Below are 20,963 nucleotides of genomic sequence, written 5' to 3'. Positions count from 1 at the left end.
TTTGTATGCTAGTTAGTAGATCATCAATTAACTCCACTACAGACAAAAACTCAGTTGGCGCGTGAACCCTCACTTGCCCTCAGCTAGGTCCGCCGGTGATGTGAAGTATGTGATGAAAATAGTAATTTTGATTATAGAATCATGGATGCATCACTACGCATTCAGTTAGCTTAGTCAAATCAGTTAGGTCTTCGAGAAAAGCGATCATAGGGATAGAGTATGTAAGTGTAACCATATTAATGGAGTGAGTAACAGAAAATTTGTTCAACTTCTAGCGTCACTTTGATATTAACAATTATGTCAACAAAGTCCATATTTGTACACGCATATAATCAAAAATTCGAATCACCACGTGTCCAATTACTTCTATCGAATCAATAGTCCAAATAAAAAGCGATAAAATCATACAAAATTTATTAACATATAAATGCGTACAATCAAATGAAAAATATTTAAAATCCCCATACGTTACACATCAGAGTGTATCTAAACGTAAATTTTGCTCAAAGTGATCTTACCAATGTGCAAAGCCACAAACCAAGTTAATGTACAAACCAATTTAGTTAATTTTCTGAAAATTAATTGCAAGGGGCAAAACAGACAATCGAGTCTCACCCTTATCCCTCCCCAGTCCACACCATTCCCCAGAAAGGGGAATATTGAGATGGCATTTTCGTAAATTCATGCAAAACGAGGCCCAGTTTGCCTAATAAATAGCAGTAGGGCAGTACACCTGTAAATACGAGTGAGAATTCATTTCAGAATTGTTCACATCTCTCTATCTCTCTCTCTCTCTGCGCTCTGGGCTCAATTCCCAATCCCCATTTTCACTTCTGAGATCCCTAAAACTACCAGAGCTCTAGAACAAAGGACACCAAATCTCACTCGCTCTGATCAAACCCACCTCCGTCTCCGTCACCGGAGGTCCTCGTCGTCTCGCTCTTGTTGTTGGTAAGTTCATCTCTCACAAAATTTCCATTTCCATGGCTTCTGAAATCGTTTTCAGGCCGAAACTAATACATGGGTTTCATCATGTTTCGGATTTTACAGTGAGATTCAGAGGGTTTCGCCGATCTGAATCCGATTCGGGCTGGATCATCAGCCTCGCTAACAGATCGCTCTGTTCTATTAGAGCGCTTTCGATTTGGATCCGGAAGTTGAAGTGAGTTGACCCTAAAGCTGTGGCCTGGGGTGAGAAAATAGCTGCAGATCTAGTGGGTTGGTTTCGGAATCGGACTAACATAAGCGAGTTGAGCTCATTGAATCGGTGGATTTTGTTGTTATGGAGACCCTTCTTGTTGTGGAGCATAAGAACCAGTACTACAGCCGGGTCAAGCCACATGGGCCGGGCCGGGTCGGACCCTCGCCGTCCAAGAGCTTCCGAGGGATCAATTGCCGGACTTTCCAATCCGGCACAGGTATACTACCAACCCCTCCTCCATTGAAGTCGTCTTCTACTACTACTACTAGTACTAGTACTCCTGTTTCGAAAAAACCATGCCCCCCTTCTGCTTATTCACCCAAGACACCTACACCTAGTGCGGATTCACAGTTTGATGCTAAGCCTAAATTTTACTCTGACAGTAAAGCTGTGAGTAGAAGCAATGTGAGAACCAACCCAATTCCTATCAATGCCCGAAACCTGAAGAAAGAGAAGCCTTTTAATGAGAGTTTTTCATTTTCGGAACTCTGGGCTGGTCCTGCTTACTCAAACTCTCCCCCACCTAGTTCTTTGCCAATACCCAAATTTTCAGTTCGGCCAAAGAGGACCGTGTCACTTGAATTGCCTAGCTCTGTTTCTGCTATTGAAATGCACCCAATTGCCAAGTCTGCACCCCCATCCCCGACCAGAGAGCATAGCTCTTCCAAAAGAGATCTCTTTCACAATGCTGACTCTGCCACTAGGACTCTGCGTCGCATCCTCAACCTGGATGTTGACGACGAATGAAGGGCAGGGAGCACTAGGCTCTTGTAAATAGTTGTTGCATATATAGTGAATAAAGTGGTTGGTAGTGTTAGCTCTTTGTTATGTTTCTACAAGTAGCAGGCGTGGTTGTTGCTGGGGTGGTGTTCTGTTGGTTAGTGGAGGTGTTTTGAAGTGGACTTGCTGTACTTGGTTTGGGAGATGAATGCTAGTTTGGAAAGATTGGCATTGTATCTGTTAGTTGTTATGGTGTGAACTCTTTGTTATGGTTCTCACAAGCGGCAGGCATGGTTGTGGCAGGTCAATCATCTCTGGGGTTTGAACTATGAGTACTGGTGTTTGAAGTGGTCTTGGTGTGTACTTGGGTTGGAAGATGGAAAATGGGCGTGATATTAGTAGTTTGGGATACATGATATGGATGGGATTCGACCAAGATTTTATGGAAGCAGAAGGGAAATGGTTGTAATGTTGTGCTTTTGGAATTGAATGGTTGCCTGCACTCTGGCATGGGATGGAACAACTAACTAGTCTATGGAAGCTGAGGAAAACCACATTCTACTTCAATTTGAAGTTGTGACATTAACTTGTCAATGTAATATCCTCGTGCAGATTTGCTAACTTCATTTTAACCCCTTTTAGAACTAGATTTAGGCCTTTAGTTTTGGTTACTATGTATAGTGTAGAATGTCTAGTGGTCTATGGATACAGATTTCTGTAGGTTTCTTTTCTATTCTTGGTTTTCATGTTCCTTACTTTTCAGTTTCCAATTTAGTGTCCTTATAAATAGTCTAACATTGGTCAGTACCTTTGTTCCTTAGTTCAGAGTTCCTCAATTTCTTCCTTAGGTATTCATCCTCTTTCATCAATCTCTTTGCTTGGTCTGTCTTGCCTGAATTGGCTGCTTTCCAATCAACAACTCTCACCTTCTTACTGATGTAACTTTCTTGTTCTTTTAGTTACAGTCTGACTCCTTTACTACACTCTGATAAAGGGTGTTTCCCCTTTGCCCATCTTTTCTGTTTTTTGAAAGAAAAGAGGGAAGGGGGTAGTGATTGTTGTTCTTCCCTACTTCTGCTTCGATGCTTCTGTTTGTAGAGGTCAATCTGTGTTTCTTGGTCATGTAAGATTTCCTCAGTTGAAATCTTCTGTTCTTGCAAGTGAATGGCGCCTTATTCTTGTATTCATATTGTTTCAATCCTCGGAGATCGTTGATTTCGCCAAGCCAACAACAAGGTAATACTTATTTTTCTTTTTTGTTTTCACTAATGCTTTTCATTGCAAATACAATGTATTGTTCTATTGTTTGGTTCAATAGTGACTTATTTTTCTCATAATTATGCGGAGCAGGTGCTAGTCGGAAAATCAGAAAGGCTGTTTTGCTAGCAGTGTGATTCTCCAGTGAATCTAGTTCGTTATATGTAGTAGTCTCTTGAAGGAGTCAAATGCAGTCTAGAGTATATCATCATGATGTCTGTGTCTGATGTTTTGGGCTGTGTACCAAGGGTCCCATTGAATCCAATGGAGTGATATGTAATGTGTAGCCAAAAGTTCTGATCACATTTTCATTTTATGTTCTGTTTTCTCGAACTTCAATGTTATCGTGCTTGGTTGTTTATTTATCAACAGTGTTTCTATTCACTATTTAATCTACTACTGTTGTCTTTTAAATTCTAATGGTAATTCGTTTCATTGATATTGATGTATGGCCATGGTTTGTGTTTGTGATCAATGTCGATGGAACATGGTTAATCTGCTGATTCGTTTAGAAACAAAATATGGTAGCTGATTTTTGGTTACCGTTTGTGATCAATGTAAATGTCACGTCGTTTATCTGCATAGCTGAATGGTTTTAAAACAAAATCTGGTAGCTGATCAGTTTCAAGGTTTCGGGTTCTACGCGTGCTGTTGGGCAAACTGCATATGCGTCTTCTCTTTATACTGGTGCAAGAATCTTATTAATTCGAGTTATAAAACAGTCTCTAATCGAACCCTGCAATGAGGAAACTCATTTCTAAACCATCTGTCTTATACGTTAGCCAGGCAAACTTTATCAAATACATTCTGGCATCCTCCTCATAATGTGAAACATATTAAAAGAGATGCGGCTTGGTGTGAAGCAACTCTGCAAGCTGGAGTCGCTGCAATTGCTCGCGATAGTTTTGGTAATGTTGTTGCTGGTTCAGCCAAGTTTATGTTGGCTCCTTCTGCTATGACTGCTGAAGCTCTTGCTCTTCGAGATGGATTGGTCCTTGCCCTTTCAGTTCCTAATGAAGTTATTATATCTTCAGATTCTCAAGCTTTAATCTCCTCTATTCAATCCAATTCTCCTTCACCAGATTGGAAAGCTTCTACGGTCATCTCACAAGTCCGGTATTTTTCATCTTTAACCCGGCGTGTTAGCTGGAACTGGTCCGGCAGAAAGGCAAATAGAGCAGCTGATCATATGGCTGCTATGGCCTGCAGACATTTGTGCCCCCAAACTGGGTCACTCGTACCCTTCTTCTTCCCTCTTTAGAAATTTTGCTTCAATATAAATTGCCCTGCCCTCCCTGTTCTGAGGGCTTTTAGTATGGGCTGCTTGTTGGTTTTGTTCCTTTGTTGTTTTTGACTTTTTGTTATGAAAGTTCTCTTGCAAAAAAAAAAAAAAAAAAGAACTTGGTGTTCTTTAAAGGGACTGGTTATACCATCATCCTGCACAGACAACTAACCGAATTCTCTTTCTTTTGTCTTATGATTGGTTATTTGTAGTTGCGCCATCAAATCAACCAGTACAATTCCATCAACTCAGATACCCCTTCTCTTTCTTTTCAATTATTGCTGCTCTGTTATTGAGGTTTCATAGTGAAAAGGAGAAACTGAGTTATGTACACTTGTACAGGGAATGTGATTTTTTCATTTTCTTTTACTGGTATATATCTGCATAATCAAAAGGAAACATTGACAGGCAAAATGTCTTTTTAAATGCCAAAGCCAATGATCCTTTTTGTTCGATCCCTTTTAGCAGCCTCTAGCCAGTCTCTCATTTGCTCAGTTGGTCTCATCATTAGCTTTTATTTATTTATGCGCCATGCAGCTTTTATAATTAGGGCAATGTCATCTGCACTTCTGCAAACTCATTTTACAGAATTATAGTATACAGATTTTTTTAATAGAATATTTAGCTCGAAGTGCCAAATGATGATATATATGAATGTGAATAACAGTTACCTGGATAAAACCACTTCCTGCAATACTAGCTGACTTCGAAGTAACTCGGTTCAATATGACTGGAAACTGAAACATGGGTAACTTCTGCCCCTGCAATGCTACTTTTTATACTTTATAATGTCAACAAGGAGAAGAAAATTAGGAACAAAAGAGTTGGGAACTGTATTTTGGTTAGCCAATGTAGTGTACAATGTGAAATTTCATATGATTTCTGCTAGCATTGTGCAACTGTGTTTTCCGAGAATACCGTTAAAGTTAACTTTTAATTAGTCCATTAGAGTTCTCACTAAACGTGGGTACCCGGAAAAACATATATAAAATCTCACTAAGATTTTGACTGATATTTTGGGACTACCTATGCATTTACTATAAAGTTCCCCAACTACTACTATTTAATTATGCAGGGTTATCTAGAACAGATGTGGAAGTGGAATTGAAGGTTTGGATCGATTCCCTTGAATAATTAATCCTTCTTCTCTCTTCCTTATCAAGACTGTCATCATATAATAATTCTTCAGATATGTATGAGCAGTCATCTGCATGAATGACAATAATGATCGGTCCCCATTTCCACAGTTTATGTCTTTATGATTTACATGGACAAAAAACAACAGGGTTTCGAGTCATTCATACATCATCATCTACTCGGAGCCAACAGTTTGTGGGAAATTGGGAATATAATAGCCTATACATAGAGAGGCCTTAATCAAATAAGTCATCAATTAAATAAAAGCTCAAACTCTACAATATACTAAAATATCTCATCCTCTCTTTATCTTTATCTGCAGGGGAGAGGGTGATTAAAAAGCCAAAGACAGGTAAAAATTCAGATCTAACAGGGTAAAAATTCAAGAACAAGTCCTTTTCATAGCAGCATCAAAATTCTGGGTTTCCAGCTTTCTCGTCTAGGAGCATTTCTTGGTAGCGGCACTCGCGGCTGCAAAAGGCCTTGTCACCTCTGCATGTCACATATAACAATTTGATTAGTCCTCGTGCCCGAAGATTCTACCATACTGATTGGTACGGCATAAGTTCAGCTTCAGCCTTTTGTGTGCCGTACCAATCAGTATGGTAGAAATACTCATGTTCATGTAAAAGAAATTAATGTTTCGTTTCCATAATATACAATGGTCTAATTATTTTCAAAACAATAATGAGAGATATCAAATTCCGTGATCGAAACAAACCTGTAGATGTAAATGTCAACGTTCTGCTCAAGATTCTTCTTGCATGTGTGACAGAAGCTAAGGAAATTATCCGGAGCAGATTTGGAGAAGTGACCTGAATCCGATAAGGTGTAGTAGCTTTCGACAATACAGTTGTCGAATATATGAGTTGTTCTTGGATTAGGTCCACGAGATATCACACATGTATAGTCCTCAGAAAGCTCCATTTTGCTCACTGAGACACACCTTGAAAAGGCCTGAGGAGAATTCGAATTCGAATTAGAGTTCTCTGTTTGGATGCCGGAATTAGAAGATCCTTTTGCCGGATAGGGAGGTATTTGAACTCTAAGCTTAGTTCCAAACAGGACCTTATTCCCATTACTTTGCTTACAAGCACTACTACTATTCACTTCAGATTTTTCATCAATGAGTGTGTCAACAAGAGCAAGGCCAATGCCTTTGGCCTCTGAGTTGTCCCAAGAGCGTTTGTTCCCTGACAAAGCCTTTGGGATTAAACTGGGTTGGTTTTTGTCACATGAAAAATGGTTTCCAAATGGGAGTGAAAGCTTGGTGTCAAGGATTGAAGTGGGACTTATCATAGGGTTTTGGTCCGTTTCAGAGTGGCTACCCTTTATTGTGAAAAAGGCTCTGAATCTTGGAGAACCAAAGAAAGATGGGATCTTGGTTGTGTAGTAGTTTTGGGATTGTTGAGAGCTGTGATCAGCCATTAGAGCTTACTTGCTGGTCACTGCTCTAGATCTATTCCTCAGCATAACAAAATAGATTTTCAACCCGCAAAATGTCACAAAAATTTTGTCACTGCAAAAATAAAAGATCCGATCAAACATATATAAAAACAAAATGATGAAGAGATATATAGCACCAGATCATATTATTTGTTTGAGAACTTACCCTAAAATTGATGAGAGAAATCTCACCAAGAAACCACTATGAATGAATGAAATAAAGTCTCTTTCTGTTGAAGAACTGTTGAAGCTGAAAGATAGGGGCCTCCTATATTTCTGTAGCCTCCATGCCAGAAAGCTGAGAGAAAACAAGTAATAAAACAAACAAGTTGAAGTTGGTATGCTCAATTTGTTTCACTAGATTAGCCAGACTCAGACTGCAGTCGTATCAAGCCTCATGCAAGCCATGTGATCAAGACAGAGAAAGACATATTATAGAAGATGAGCACTCTCTCTCTCTCTCTCTCTTTCTCTCTCTCTCTGGGGCTCTGTACAGCAAAAGATTACACAGCTTATGCCCTGTTTGTCTCAGGCAGAATTGGCATAAATGCTTTGCTACTTCCCATGAAAAAGAGACATCAACACAATCAACACTAAACTGAATTTTAAAGGAGAGAAAGTAATAGGATCAAAGCTTTAAGCACGTACTTTTGTGATAGTGGGGGTTTGGCTTCACATCCCAGCGATCAAAATTCACTTTTTCACTTCCTCTTTATCTGAGTTTCAATCAGTCCAAGAATTTGCAACTTGGCGAACAGAGAAAGTGAAAGATGGGAAAGACTAGGCCCTCAGTTTTAAAGAGAAAGAAAGAGTTCTGTCTGCTTTTTAAAGAGTGAGAGTGAAAAGGAAAAACAAGAGGCGTGTGCGTCTGCATGAGAACCCTGTGGTTTTCCACTACACAGCTTCAGAACCCAGAATTGATTAAGTGAAGCTTTCTTAATTAAGATTTTCTCTATCTAACCACGATTAAATTTTGTCTTTTTATGAGTGAGGGAAGCTCATTTTGTCGGGGCTTGCTTGGACTTTGTGTGAAACTCGTAGTCTCTGTCACTGTGACTGTGGTGGTTATGAATTGTAGAACAGAAATAAACGCACGCACTCATAGGAATATAATGAGCTCATTCTACGTTTCTCATTTCGGTTTTTTTATTCGTTCATGTATTGTACTTGAAATTATTGGTGCTAGTCTAGTGCTTAATTAGTCTCTTAATTAATCAACTTCGGTTGTGTTAACGAGACCCTTTGCTGCGTTTTGGAGTATTTGACTATTCGATTCTCGAATCGGCTCTGAAAAGTTTTGGAATATGAGTTCGTAGCTATGTGTTAGTATCAATATAGAATTTGCAAAGACATTTTCTACTATTATGAACTTTGGAGTTATTCTTTATTGTGTTCTCAAATGTAATTTTACATTCCAACACTATATTATCGATGATTATCATTTAAGTTTAAGTAACGATAATCAACTTCATAAAGGCTTAGATAGTAATATTAAAATGTGATTAGGGTTATGATGTCCGTCTGTAGAAGCCTAGCAATTATAGACAAAGCTTGCGATAGCAAGTATAGGTTTTGTTTTATCAAATTGTGGGAGTTGGGTTTTTTTTTTTTTTTTTTTGGCAAAGAATTGTGGGAGTTGGGTTAAGAGTCTTAAAATACCTAATTTTGCTTACCCCGCGTGCAACTTTCAGTACTAAATATTGTCAGCATTTTCGTGATTTGAGCTTTGGTCCCCGAGTACAGGAGCTGCCCTAAAATAAAACAAGTTTTATAAAGGCCACATGCCCCATTGCCTGTCCTTGCAACCTCGATTTACAAGTTGGTCAAACGAATTTTATGCCGTGGTAAATCTTCTTATTGACCACAAGAGAAAAGAAATTGAACGGGGTAAATTTTATTCTTCAAAACGTAAATCATCAGATAACGTTAAGGTGCAGAATTAAAGAGCAAATGTCCTTATCAAATAAACAACTCATATACAACAATTAGTTTATTATGAGTCAAACTCACGATCTCCCACTTATAGAGGGAAAACTTATGTCACTAGACCAAATGGTACTAGGCAAATGTCCCTCATTTTGGAAAATTTAGAGTAAAATGCTGAAATTTATTTACTTTAAAAAAGAAAAGAAAAACTTATGTATCTTCATGTTTTAAATTTGTATGGTAGGCATGGTTTGACCACCAAATGCGTGCATATATTTAGTAGTGTTGATGACCACATCCATCAAGATAAACTTACTTAAGTCGAAAATGAATTAGTCATTAAGTTGGTTGTGAGCCGTAACATGTTGGTTAGTTGGTCTACTCTGACCAACATTTTAGTGGTCACACGTTCTAGTCTCACTAACATCAAATATTGGTGGAGTGAGTAGGGAGATGAAGACACCATATTCGTCTAGCTTCATTCAGGTCATGACATAACGAGGCCTAACCATAAGGCCATGTTTGGTTCGCGGAAAGTAAGCATCAGGAAAGGTTCCTGCGTTTGGGATGCAGAAGGAAAAGAAATCATTTCCTGAAAGAAGGGAAAATAAGGGGGAAAATGCCCCAAAGGAATCACTTTCCCTCTTTCTTTCCTTCTATTTATTACTCACAGCATATTATTTTATTACATTATTTACAAACTTTTTAACAACTTTCCTGATAATGTTCCTTATGTTACCAAACATCGGAATAGAAAGTTGTTGGGAAATTTCATTTTTCTTCCTATGGGAAAGACAAATGAATTACTTTCATTTCCGTAAACCAAACGAGGCCTAAGTCCCCCATGTTTCAGTCTAGGTTAATAAGTCATGACATAATCCGCCGTAGCCATAAGTCCCCAAATATTACAAACAAAGTTGATATATATTTTAGATAATTCTTATGAGAATGGTTTCGATTATTGAATTATATATAAATATAAAATTGATTAAGAAGATGGAACAAAATACTTTAGTCAATTTTTGACTCTTTCCCGATTAGGGAGCTAATAGGCCGCGCTGGTTTCATAGCCAGTGCTCGGATTGGGGTCCAGAACACGAGAAGCAAATGGTGCGGTGGGAGGGGGCCACTGAAAGTAACGGTTGGAAATAACTTTGATTCCTTAACAGTTACGGCCCTAACATCTATGAGGTGCAGCGGATTTTCCCCAACTCCGTGCCGTTAGTTACGTTAGACTGCTGGGACCCGCCCCTTTTAACTCCACCAGGTGCAGGCCGTGGGCCCTATTCCCGGGCCACCAGTCCCTTTCGCTTTGTAAAACCAGACCCAACTGCTCTCAGGCCCAGTTTTTTTCGGGTTGTGGTCAATTGCCGAATTGACAGTTAGTACTTTGCAAGCAACCCCATGAGGGAGACTCGCACTATAAGGTGCGTGTTCTAACAACTAAAGGAGATAAAGATTAGTGATCATAGTATGAGAAATGACTGGGAAGCAAAATCATTAGGTGTTTATCTTTATGCTTGGATCATTGCCCCAAAAGCAAAGGTTCTTTATCCCCTATAGTTCCCTCTACCTTCTTTTCTAACGCATTTTGATTGGCATACAATCATAATGCTGCTTTAGATCTTCTCTCCATGTAAAATATTATGGCTCACTACTAAGTTGGTATTACCCTACCTGTTTGTTTCTTATTATTTGAAATTCGGGCTCTTATATTTTATTTTTATTTACTTATCTTTCGCAGTTTCGTAAAATTTGACAATTTGTTATTGGTCGCCCTTTATGCGTATGGTAGTACCAATCTCGTGAACATCATCCGCCAACTCAAAATTTATTTTAAAAACAATATTTTTTCTACCAGAATTTTAACTTGAGCGTATCCCTCCATAACAATCAACTAATGGATGACATAAATGATTAATTATAAAAGATCCCCGAATTTTAGGGTCATTTTTATTTTCTATCCCAGTATCAAGTTTTGGCGTTTTCATACCTTATGTTTGATTTTGTTAAGAATTTCATACCTCTACCTAACAGTGTTAAATAACTCATTTAAGTAGTGATGTGGCAAGATGAAGGCCTCACTTTGTAAATGATATCATGGAGAAACAATCTTTTTTGACTTTGTCAAGGGGAACCCAAAGGCTTCCTAGACCCAAGATAAACCCCTTCGGCGCATGTGAAATGCTCATGAAGAAACAATCTTTATCTTTAACATTACTAAACACTGACAAATTTTTTGTCTCAATAATTGATTTAATATTATTATTACACCGCAATAAAAATTATAAAAATTTGTCATCCATGAATTGTTGATCAGAACCTCTGACTTACAAAAGAGAAGACTTATACTACTAACTATACCAAACAAAAATGATTAGGACTTCATTTCTTAAAATTTCACTTTCACAAACCAAACAAAGTAAAACAGAATGCGATTTTATCATCCAATAATAAGAGATTTTTTAGTTTTCAGACTCGAACTAGATTTTCGTTGACAAAATGTCAAAATCCATCCATTACTTTCTCTGTTCAACTCGATAGATGCTCCACATCAGTATGTACACGTCACGCGCCGCACGTTCCAATCTGGGAATAGATGACGAACTACTTGTCAAGTCGTGTTCGATAGGGTTAAATGATAAAATGACCCCCACTGTCTCGCTACCAAACAAGGTGACCGTCCTTTTCATGGTGCTAATTTTCAATTACATGATTTCAAGCAAACAAGATGATGATGTTGTCAGTGCAATTATTTTTTCTTCTTCAAATTTTTTAGATGCATAATAATTGGTTTATTGACTGAGGCACTACTACTACTAGCTACCTAGCTCTTGATGATCTATACTCAATCCTTCAAGGCATTGAAAATTTGGTTCATATGATAGACATGATCATAATTCATCCACCGTAATGGTTGGCACAAGGTTGATTGATTTAGACATTTCATTATCACGTATCATAATTCGACTGATTATTTGAGTGATTTTATTGGTCCAAATATAATATGTCATATAGTAATTAGGAACTATATAATAATTACTTGCTGGCTCTATCTTCATACAATTTCAACGAGAATAAAAGTCACGGGCGGTCTTAAAAGTTCAAATACTTAAGATGAAGTAGACTCAAAAGGCTGGAGATATTTTGGTTCATTAAACTAACTAGTTGGAACTAACTGATATAAAAAGCTTATTAAATATATCTAAAAAATTAGAACCTTATGTGAACTATTAAGTATATTGTTGAATTTTTTATTCGGCTCATAAATTTCTTAACGTGACAATTTCACCAATGTTAACTCAAATTTGTAATTTCGCTTATCTTATTTTATCATGTTTGCTCGTCAATACATAATAATAATATGTTATTTATAAGGGGAAATGATCATTTACCCATTTTTAGCTTAACAATTGCCCACTTGCACAACGAAGAGTTTAAAAACCCCATTTACCCAAAACACTCTAAGGGATTATTTCCCCTTTATCCAATTAATTCTTTTTTAATTATTTTTATTTATTTTTGGGACTTTTTTGGCCTCTCCTTCTTTCTCACTTAGAGAGAGAAGTCATCCTCCACCTTGCTCAGCTCTGGTGACCAGTGGCAGCCGCCGACTCCGGTGACTAGTGGCCGGCCTCGGACTCCGGTGACCGGAATCCGGGCGACCGGTGATCGGAATCCGGTGACCGGTCCCTACTAATACCAGTAACCATATTATTGCCCCCAAGTAATCATATTATTGCCCCCCCAAAAATCATATTATTGCCTCCAATAATCATGTTATTGCCGTCCAATGAATTGTATGAACTCCCAAAACCAAAATGAATACACTACAGGCACAATTGATCAATTTATAATCAAATTATTGACTCCCAATAATCATAGTAGTGCCTCCCAATAATCATATTATTGCCCCCCCAATACAAAGTCCAATGTCTTTACTGCCTCCCAATAGACCACCAAAAATGCACCATTTTGTAGGATTCACAGATAATTTGAGTTTAATACACAGAAAACAACATGTAACTTATCAAAACACCACACTATAGTGATCCCTGTCCATCGTATCAAAGTCTACTGGGGGCCAATAATGTGTCTACTGCCCCCCAGTAGACCATCAAACAAACCCCACAGTTACATTGCAATGTCAGATTACTCACATTGTTGAACAGATAGTAGATCATTGGCCTCCAATCCAATAGACATTCAAAAAAAAAAAGATGTTCCTTGCCAAAAAAAAGAACTGAACAACAGTTCTTAAAAAAAAAAAAAAAACGCAGCAACCGGAGTAATCCATGTCACTCCTCCGGCGACTCCAGCATCGAATTGCTAAGGGCACCCAGTCGCTTGGGCACCCAACTCATCCAAGACAGCCCACTACCCCCACGTCCACCACCTGCTGCTGCACCGAGCACTGACACAGCAGCCCATCCCCGTGCGGCCCCTGCAAACCCAGCAACGCACTACAGCTCCACTGCCATACCGGATCACCCACGTCTCCGGATCCTCACCGACGCCGTCGAACAGACCCAGTCGCCGAGTTCCTAGGCGCCGGAATAGCTGATAAAAACGACATCACCGATAAAGGCAGCGCCGGTGAGACCTCTGAAGCTTTTCGTCGCCGCCTCTCTTCTTCATCATCGTCGTCGTCTTCGTCCAGAAGGGAGCAGCGATTTCCTGCATCACGGAGATCTCCATGACACCGAGATCTCCATCCCCAACCGACCGCCTTATCGATCAACGTCCATTCGTCGTCCGGCGCAGATGGTGGTGAACTCACATCTTCGAGACCGATGGTGGTTGGTGGACTCGGCATCTTCGTGGCTTATATATAGTGGTCGTTGAGCCGGCTTGGCAGGGGAAGGAAGAGAGAGAGAGAGGAGAAGGGGAGTCTGAGAGGATAGAGTTTAATAGGGGGCAATACTGTCACTATAGGTTAGATTGGGTAAATGGGGTTAATAAACTCTTGGTGGAGTAAGTGGGCAATGTTCATGCTGAAATTGGGTAAGTGGTCACGGCCCCTATTTATAATACTATCTGCAAGAGTGATATCACAAATATTCTCCACAAATAATTTATTATTCACAGTAACACAAAAGGAAAAATGACATGATTAGTTAATCCCTTTTTAGTTACTTTCATTAGTTCAGATTTGCTCACCTAAGGGACTGTGAGAGACAAATGCATCTCAACCACATGTATTAAATATAAAAGCAGAAAATATAACAACTTAAAATTGTGCATTTATTTTCAGTCATTAGATTCACTTGTTCCTCACAGTTCCTTAAAAACTGTCTCTTAGGTGAGTAGGCATTTCCATTAGTTTACTACTTTACTCCAATGATTTCAAAAGACAGGGCAATGAAGTAGAAGTATGGGTCCAAACTTTTTTTCTTTCTTTTTTCTAAGAGGATCAAAGGATTTCACTCCTACCCCCATGGTGACTCGAACCCATGACTTCGTCATTAGGTAGTGGGTCCAAACTTGTTTTAGTGGCGTAATCCATTAGGATAATCAGCTTCCATTGGGATAATCATCTTTTTTTGACCAAGCATTAAAGCAGTTAATTGATGTTTAGGGGGTCAGATGATAATAATAAAGATTAACGATGCTTAAAACAACACCAGCTGGAAACAACATAGAAGTAGACAATTCCCTGACGGATTTCTCTGTCTGTTTAGTGATTCAATGAGCTTTACGAAGGTAACCTCAACTCCTAATCAAGGTTATCCTAGAAGATAAGCTTAATCCTAATCAACCCTAATCTATTTCCTCTGCAAGGTACTCCATTTCTAGACTATGGTTGAGCTGGAGAATTCGAGTCAACTAATCCAATTTATGGGTTCCATGTTGATTGTGTAAGAAGTAATTAACATGAACATGTATATATTGCACTCAATTTAAGAACACACCAACACAAGTAACATCTTAAGAACAAAAACACTAACCTGAAAAAGGCATGCTTGATCTTCTCCTCTGAACAATCTGATGAAGGCAATCTCACTAATGGGGCAGAGAACTTGAGTGCTTGTAAGTGATTGTTAGAGCAGGGACCAAGGTCTATAAATAGGCGAAGAGGATTAGGTGGCTCCCATAAAGGTTTCCTAATCCTTTTACATTTAGGCCAACCTTATTCTTGTTCCATATACAATTAGGTATACATCATTAGCAAAGTAACCTCTTAAATCAGTACTGATATCAATAGGAAATCTAACATGAACCGATCAACACTAGGAATGTCTATTTGCTTGTCCTGTAAGTATGCAGCTTAGTTATTGTAATACTTGACGAATATTGATAGTCCACATTAAGTCTTACAATCTCCCACTTGGACTATCAATGTTCAAACAATAATAAAAGCTGCTGCATCAGATATAGCAAAAATGAAGTGTGCACATAGACATACTTAACATCATCAAATTCATTCCAACACTCAGTCATTCTGTGATCCATTATATTGAACCACAGGAAACCTAATGCTTAACCAAGCATTAGCACCCTGCAATCACAACGTAATATTTCACAGAACACAGGAGCACAATTGCATAAATAACTCAGATTTTCTTACAAAACGCAGTGCAAGAAAACGATCCTAAACAGAGATTCTGAAAATTAAGGAATCTGTAACTTTAGTGCTTTTAACCAAGCTCAACACAAATTTCATCAGTATATTGAACACTTCTGCAAATAAGGCTAATGAAACAATCAATAATACTCGAGTAAAACATCACAAATGCAGAACTTATTCAATAATACTTCTTGAGTCAGAAATTTGCAGATCCAAAATACTGAAACATGAACCTGAAAATCAATGTTTTTAATGAATTTGAATGAAGTCTACAACAATGAAATCAAATAATGCAGGAAAAATAAATTATAAATCCTCCCACTAATCTAAAGCATCAAAAACTTAATAAGATTCCCATATGAGTTTGAAACAAACCAACTGCCTTAACTTCTAGCCTCCTTGTTTGGGATCCTCTTCCTTAGAAATCCCCTTTTTCATAAGCCATTCTTTGAAACCCCTGCAATCCTTTTTGACATGTCCAGGCTTTTGGCAGAAAAAACATTTTACAGAACCATTCCTAAAATTTTCAAAGTTGCTAGATCCTTGAGAAACTTTAGAAGATGAGGCACCTAATTGGTTTGATCTATAGTTGAATTTCTTCTTAAACTGAGGCTTGCTGATAAGGTTGATTCTGATGCTCTTTCCCTTCTTAATTCTATCCTCTTCTTGGACACATATTAAAATCAGTTCATTTACACTCCAACTCTCCTTCTGTGTATTGTAATTTGACTGCATCTGACTATATTGTTGAGGTAAAGAATTCAAAAGCAAGTGTACCAGGAAAGTGTCTTCAATACTTACATTTAGGACCTTGAGTTTTGCAGCTACATCAATACCCTTCATTATATATTCTCTAATGCTTCCAACTCCATCAAACTTCATGGTAATGAGAGTATTCATCAAGTTTCTAATTTCAACTTTATCTGACACTTTGAATTTTTCTTCTACACACTACTAGAATTATGTCATTAGACATCACCACTATTAAATCAGTCGGAATTGCACGCGATGTAAAAAATACATCCTAACATCGGTTTATGAAATATCGATTTCTATTGTGATTATAAACATCGGTCATTAAATTAACCGATGTGTAAAGTCTCGTTCAAAAATTTTGAAAAATTTGCGGAGGGACTAAGTTAAAAATTTTAGAAACGCGGGGGGACTAAATTTTCATTCCCTCCATTCCTCCAACACTTGAATTTTTTTTCACTCTGAAACTTTCGAACCGTAATGACTAACTCTCACTCCTTCCAAACCCTACTCGGGTGGTACCCCCCCCCCCCTCCCCGGACTCTCACTCTCTCTCTATGATGAACAAGCTCCGGAATTTGGTCTTTTCCCTTAAACTCTGTTCGATCTCCACCGCAATCCTTTTTCTCTTTCTCTCCGTTCTCGATCTAACTCAACAAATTGAGCACTTGGTGGCCACTGTGTTGATCTAGATCCAGGGCTTATGGGCTTATTCTTTTTGGGTATTTCAATTTGGCTCTTTCCAGTCGTTCCTCTTCCTCTCTCGTGCGAGGTCATTCAACTCAGATGCTTTCAATTCAATGGCGAGGTCATTCGTGCGAGTTTCGTTCTGTCCGAGAGCAATTTCGATTCAACTCGGATGCTTTCTCTTCTCTGCTGACGGAGAGTTCGCGTCTTGGGTCAGTTCTCAACCTCTTTTTGCTTGGTTTCTGTGTAGATTGGAGCAGGCCTCTGGCCTCGCAGGTGTGCGTCTAGTGTGACCGGACAGGTTGCTGTCGGAGGTGATTGGGATGGAGATCGGAGACTGGGGCGTTGGGATTTCGATCTGTTTGGTTTTTATTTGATGACGGTGGCTGCACGGAGACTGGGTGAGCGGAAGATGGTGGTGACTGGGTGTGTGGCGACGGTCGGGGATTCGGATCCGGCAGTAGGGTTGTTGACCCTCTGGGTTTGGGGATATAGGCTCGGGTGTTGATCTTCTTCATGGAATTGGGCATGCGAGCTTTGTGTTTGTGGTGGTGGGTGATGTGTGGTCAACGACGATTGGGGTTCGGTATCGGCGCCAAACAGATTATGGAGGAGCCTACAATCCTGCAGCAGTGTCCAAACACGGTGTACTACATATTATCACATTATATTGGTTTATTTCTTATTTTCTTTCCATTCTACTAGTCGGTCACAGTGTATTATTAACATTCGAGGTGTTGCCGACAAGTTTGATGGAGAGGATAACAATAAAGCAAATGAAGTCGTCCTGAGTATTGTTGACCTTGCTGGAGCTGAAAGAGAAAAGAGAACTGGGAATCAGGTTTGGCTTTGTTTTTTTTCCTTTTAATCTTTGTTTCAACTAAGGACGTTGTAGAATGTTTTTCTATTACTTTTTTTACTTTCTTTCTTTTTCTTCTTATTATTAAATTTGGTGCAGGGAGCAAGGTTGCTTGAAAGTAATTTCATCAACAACACATCGATGGTTTTTGGCTTGTGCTTGAGAGTATGTAACTTTAAGTCAGTTTTCTGGATCTTCTTCATGTGTGCTTGGTGATAACCAATGTATCATTTTCTAGATATAAAATTGTCTGCTTCTTTTAAAAAAACTCCAAGACCTTTATATCTTTTCTTTGCTCTGTGTTTCTTTTTTTTATATCTATTTATGTGTGTGCCTCTGTAGTCATTCTCCTTTTATTTTTGGTGTTTCAGTCCTTATTGGAGCATCAGAAGAACCCTAAGAAGCCAATGCAAAAGCACTTTCAGAACTCATTGGTATGTTTTCCTGTACTGGTTCTATATTACTTATATGTAGTCTTCATTGGCTCTAACTTTTCTTCTCTTTCATCCTTGGTGACACCACACACACATTCAGATTAGATATGGATGACATGTGTACCTAACTCATTGTGTGCTTTTAGTTGTAGCCATATATGCTTAAATGATTAATATACCAATTGATACTGAAAATGTGAAATAGGGCTAGACATGGTCTTTCGAGTCCCTATAATATCTGTTACAATTGCTTAGGACTATTGTTACTGATGCAATGATCTTTGGACAGTTGACCAAGTACTTGAGAGACTATTTGGAAGGCAAGAAGGGGATGTCACTGGTAATTTTTTTTTTCCCTTCCAAATTGTTTAACTCGTTAAATTTTTTCAGAAACCTCCGATGAGTACTATTGAAAATCAGTTTGCATTTTATTGTGTATCAAGTTTCTTTGAAATTATTCATGTGATTGATTCGTTACTATTACAGATTTTAACAGTAAAATCAGGAGAAGAAGATTATCGTGATACATCTCACCTGCTAAGACAGGCCTCACCTTATATGGAAATCAAGTACAACTTTACAACACCTTAATGTTGTCCTTCAATTTATTTTTCACATGAGTTGTTAAGAGTTTTTATACTATATTTGCAGGTTTAATAATGCTGAAGACCCTTCAAATATTCCGAACAAAAGGCAAATCCAGTCTTTGTCTAGAACTGAGCAGCGCAAAAGAATGAAATTAACCGGTTCTGAGTCTTGCGTGGTATGTCTTGTTTTTGAGTTGTTCACTTATTTATATCATGTAATTACATCTCTGTGTCATAATTTAATTGGCAGCTTTAGACTTTTTTTGTTCCATTATGCTTCTTTAAATGATTGACGTAAGGTTATTTCACTCCCTTTTTTTTTCCCTGCAAGTAAACTCTGGATCCTTATTAAATTAATTTGACTGCATTATTGTAACTCTGAAGGATACATATGGCTCCTGATGATGACCTAAAATGATTTCTTCAGGGTTGATATTTCCTTATTGACTTGGTTATTTAACTCCTTGGTATGTGTATATACGTGCACGCATTTCCCAAGCTTCTGTTGAAATCTTTACATGAATTCCAGGGCATGAATATATTCTTTTAAGTTAAAGAAAATTTTATTTTCATATATTGGTTTACCTTATTGTTTTCTTCTTTTTACTGCATAGCCTTATTTCCTAATTATCTTTTGGCAATGTCTAATACTTGCTTGTTTTGTTATAGCGGCACAAAGAATCTACAAGGTGGAATTAAGTAGTGGTTCAAAACCGTGTAATGTTGACACTGCAGATGGAGAGAGAAACCATCAGATTATGCAGAGTTTTGCTAAAGCTATATGGAATGTTTTGAAGGATTACAACAAAAAACTAAAGGTAATCAAGAGTCTCATACCTTCAATTCATGTAGTTAGTTAGGTAAACTGATTCCTATCATCCAGTTCCTAATTTTGATGCCCATTTGTTGATCAAGCTGAGGCAGTATTCATTCTTTACTTTGGTTCCTTTCCTAACTAGCTCAACTTCCATCAATTATATGTTCAAAAGAAAACCTACTCATCTATCTGGTCATAAGTAGGTGGCGGATGATGAAATCAATGTAGTCGGAATCACATTAATGTAAAGCATCCATTTTCTTGAATCAATGTAGGTCCTGTCATGGAGGATTTGAAATGCGTTGCTGTACTACCATTGTACCATATATATGTTAATGTTATTCATTTTGAACCTCCCTACCTTGGATTTGCTTTATTCTGAATCTTTCAACCTGCTTCACTTCTCCAATTGTTTCTCTAGCTTGTCTTGAACAAATCTCAAAAACCTTTGTTCTTATCTTTTTAAGAGAAAATTTGCATTGCTTCTGTGTTATCATGTAAAGTTGGAATATATATCTAGAAGGGAAATTTGTAATGTTTTTGTCTGTTTCTCCTTTGGTTATTGTCACAGTACGTGGTCCAGGCAGAGCTGGTATATGCACCACACCATTGCATTCCCACTTGGTTAATGTGGGGTTTGCTAAACTGTAGCATCTTCCATATAACAGGAAAGTGACTAAACTGTATTCCAGGTTGCAGATGAACTTGTAGCAGAGTTTTCTGACCCTATCAATGGTGTCACATCCCCTGATCAAATTGACGAGGTGCGCATTGAAGTGGCTGATTATATACAGAGTTTGATGTAGAAATGTGACTGCCAAGATGTTTTTTGAGTAAGGCTAGCTAGTTTTGGCTTTGAAGCAAAGCTTGGTGTGGAGCTTTTGTACATTGTTGCTCATATGTTTTCAAGCTAGCTTTTGTAAGTTTAGGGGTTTATTTTGTGAATTATGTTGAATCATGAATTTGGAAAGAAAATTAATGGGAAAGCCCCTTATTTTGGATGATGAGAAATGCAATTTTTTTCCCAGCAATAGCTAAATGCAAACTTTTCACATCATGCTTGTCAAAATAAAGTGAAGTATATTAAAGTATAATAAAACAGTAATGCCAAGGAAAACGAAGTCAGTTGAGAGATTAGAAATCAATATCAAAAATGAAATCGATGTGCTATGATTATCAATATATCGAATTGTAACTCAAAACCGATGTAATCAAAACTACTGCACATCGATTTCTAATCACCAAACCGTAATCTATTATGAACATACAAATCACCTACCATGGAGAAA

The 20,963-nt window shown here is 38.1% G+C and overlaps 2 protein-coding genes and 2 long non-coding RNA genes across 5 annotated transcripts; 3 read left to right on the top strand and 1 right to left on the bottom strand.

The window, feature by feature from the left end:
* Window positions 1-743: 743 nt before the first annotated feature.
* On the top strand, window positions 744-3,574 carry LOC133736078 (extensin). The gene is made up of 3 exons (XM_062163513.1): window positions 744-951; window positions 1,051-3,157; window positions 3,272-3,574. Exon 2 carries the CDS (start codon window positions 1,283-1,285, stop codon window positions 1,946-1,948), a length of 666 nt encoding a protein of 221 aa, XP_062019497.1. The 5' UTR covers window positions 744-951; window positions 1,051-1,282; the 3' UTR covers window positions 1,949-3,157; window positions 3,272-3,574.
* Window positions 3,575-5,789: 2,215 nt separating this feature from the next.
* Window positions 5,790-7,935, bottom strand: LOC133740037 (FCS-Like Zinc finger 8-like). The gene is made up of 3 exons (XM_062167867.1): window positions 7,210-7,935; window positions 6,319-7,116; window positions 5,790-6,089 (listed from the first exon to the last, which is right to left on the bottom strand). Exons 2-3 carry the CDS (start codon window positions 7,023-7,025, stop codon window positions 6,008-6,010), a joined length of 789 nt encoding a protein of 262 aa, XP_062023851.1. The 5' UTR covers window positions 7,026-7,116; window positions 7,210-7,935; the 3' UTR covers window positions 5,790-6,007.
* An 8,892-nt stretch (window positions 7,936-16,827) lies between these two features.
* On the top strand, window positions 16,828-18,601 carry LOC133735314 (uncharacterized). Its single transcript, XR_009858938.1, has 4 exons — window positions 16,828-17,818; window positions 17,936-18,001; window positions 18,208-18,270; window positions 18,560-18,601. It is a non-coding gene; the product is annotated as an uncharacterized LOC133735314 (long non-coding RNA).
* A 151-nt stretch (window positions 18,602-18,752) lies between these two features.
* LOC133736143 (uncharacterized) lies at window positions 18,753-20,659 on the top strand. Of its 2 annotated transcripts, none has more exons than XR_009859438.1 (4): window positions 18,753-18,839; window positions 18,922-19,033; window positions 19,527-19,675; window positions 20,367-20,659. It is a non-coding gene; the product is annotated as an uncharacterized LOC133736143 (long non-coding RNA). The 2 variants fall into 2 exon arrangements; XR_009859437.1 differs by having other exon boundaries at window positions 20,246-20,659.
* Window positions 20,660-20,963: the final 304 nt, after the last annotated feature.

This window comes from Rosa rugosa, chromosome 3 (assembly GCF_958449725.1).
Source record: "Rosa rugosa chromosome 3, drRosRugo1.1, whole genome shotgun sequence".
NCBI lineage: Eukaryota > Viridiplantae > Streptophyta > Magnoliopsida > Rosales > Rosaceae > Rosa > Rosa rugosa.
This window is presented reverse-complemented; position numbering and strand designations above follow the sequence as displayed.

What these genes read in the sequence shown, in the direction of transcription:
- LOC133736078 (XM_062163513.1), top strand. Translation starts at nt 1,283, where the DNA reads ATGGAGACCCTTCTTGTTGTGGAGCATAAGAACCAGTACTACAGCCGG.
- LOC133740037 (XM_062167867.1), bottom strand. Translation starts at nt 7,025, where the DNA reads ATGGCTGATCACAGCTCTCAACAATCCCAAAACTACTACACAACCAAG. An exon ending in GTTGACATTTACATCTACAG is followed by an intron (nt 6,090 to 6,318) that starts GTTTGTTTCGAT and finishes TGTGACATGCAG; the next exon opens with AGGTGACAAGGCCTTTTGCA.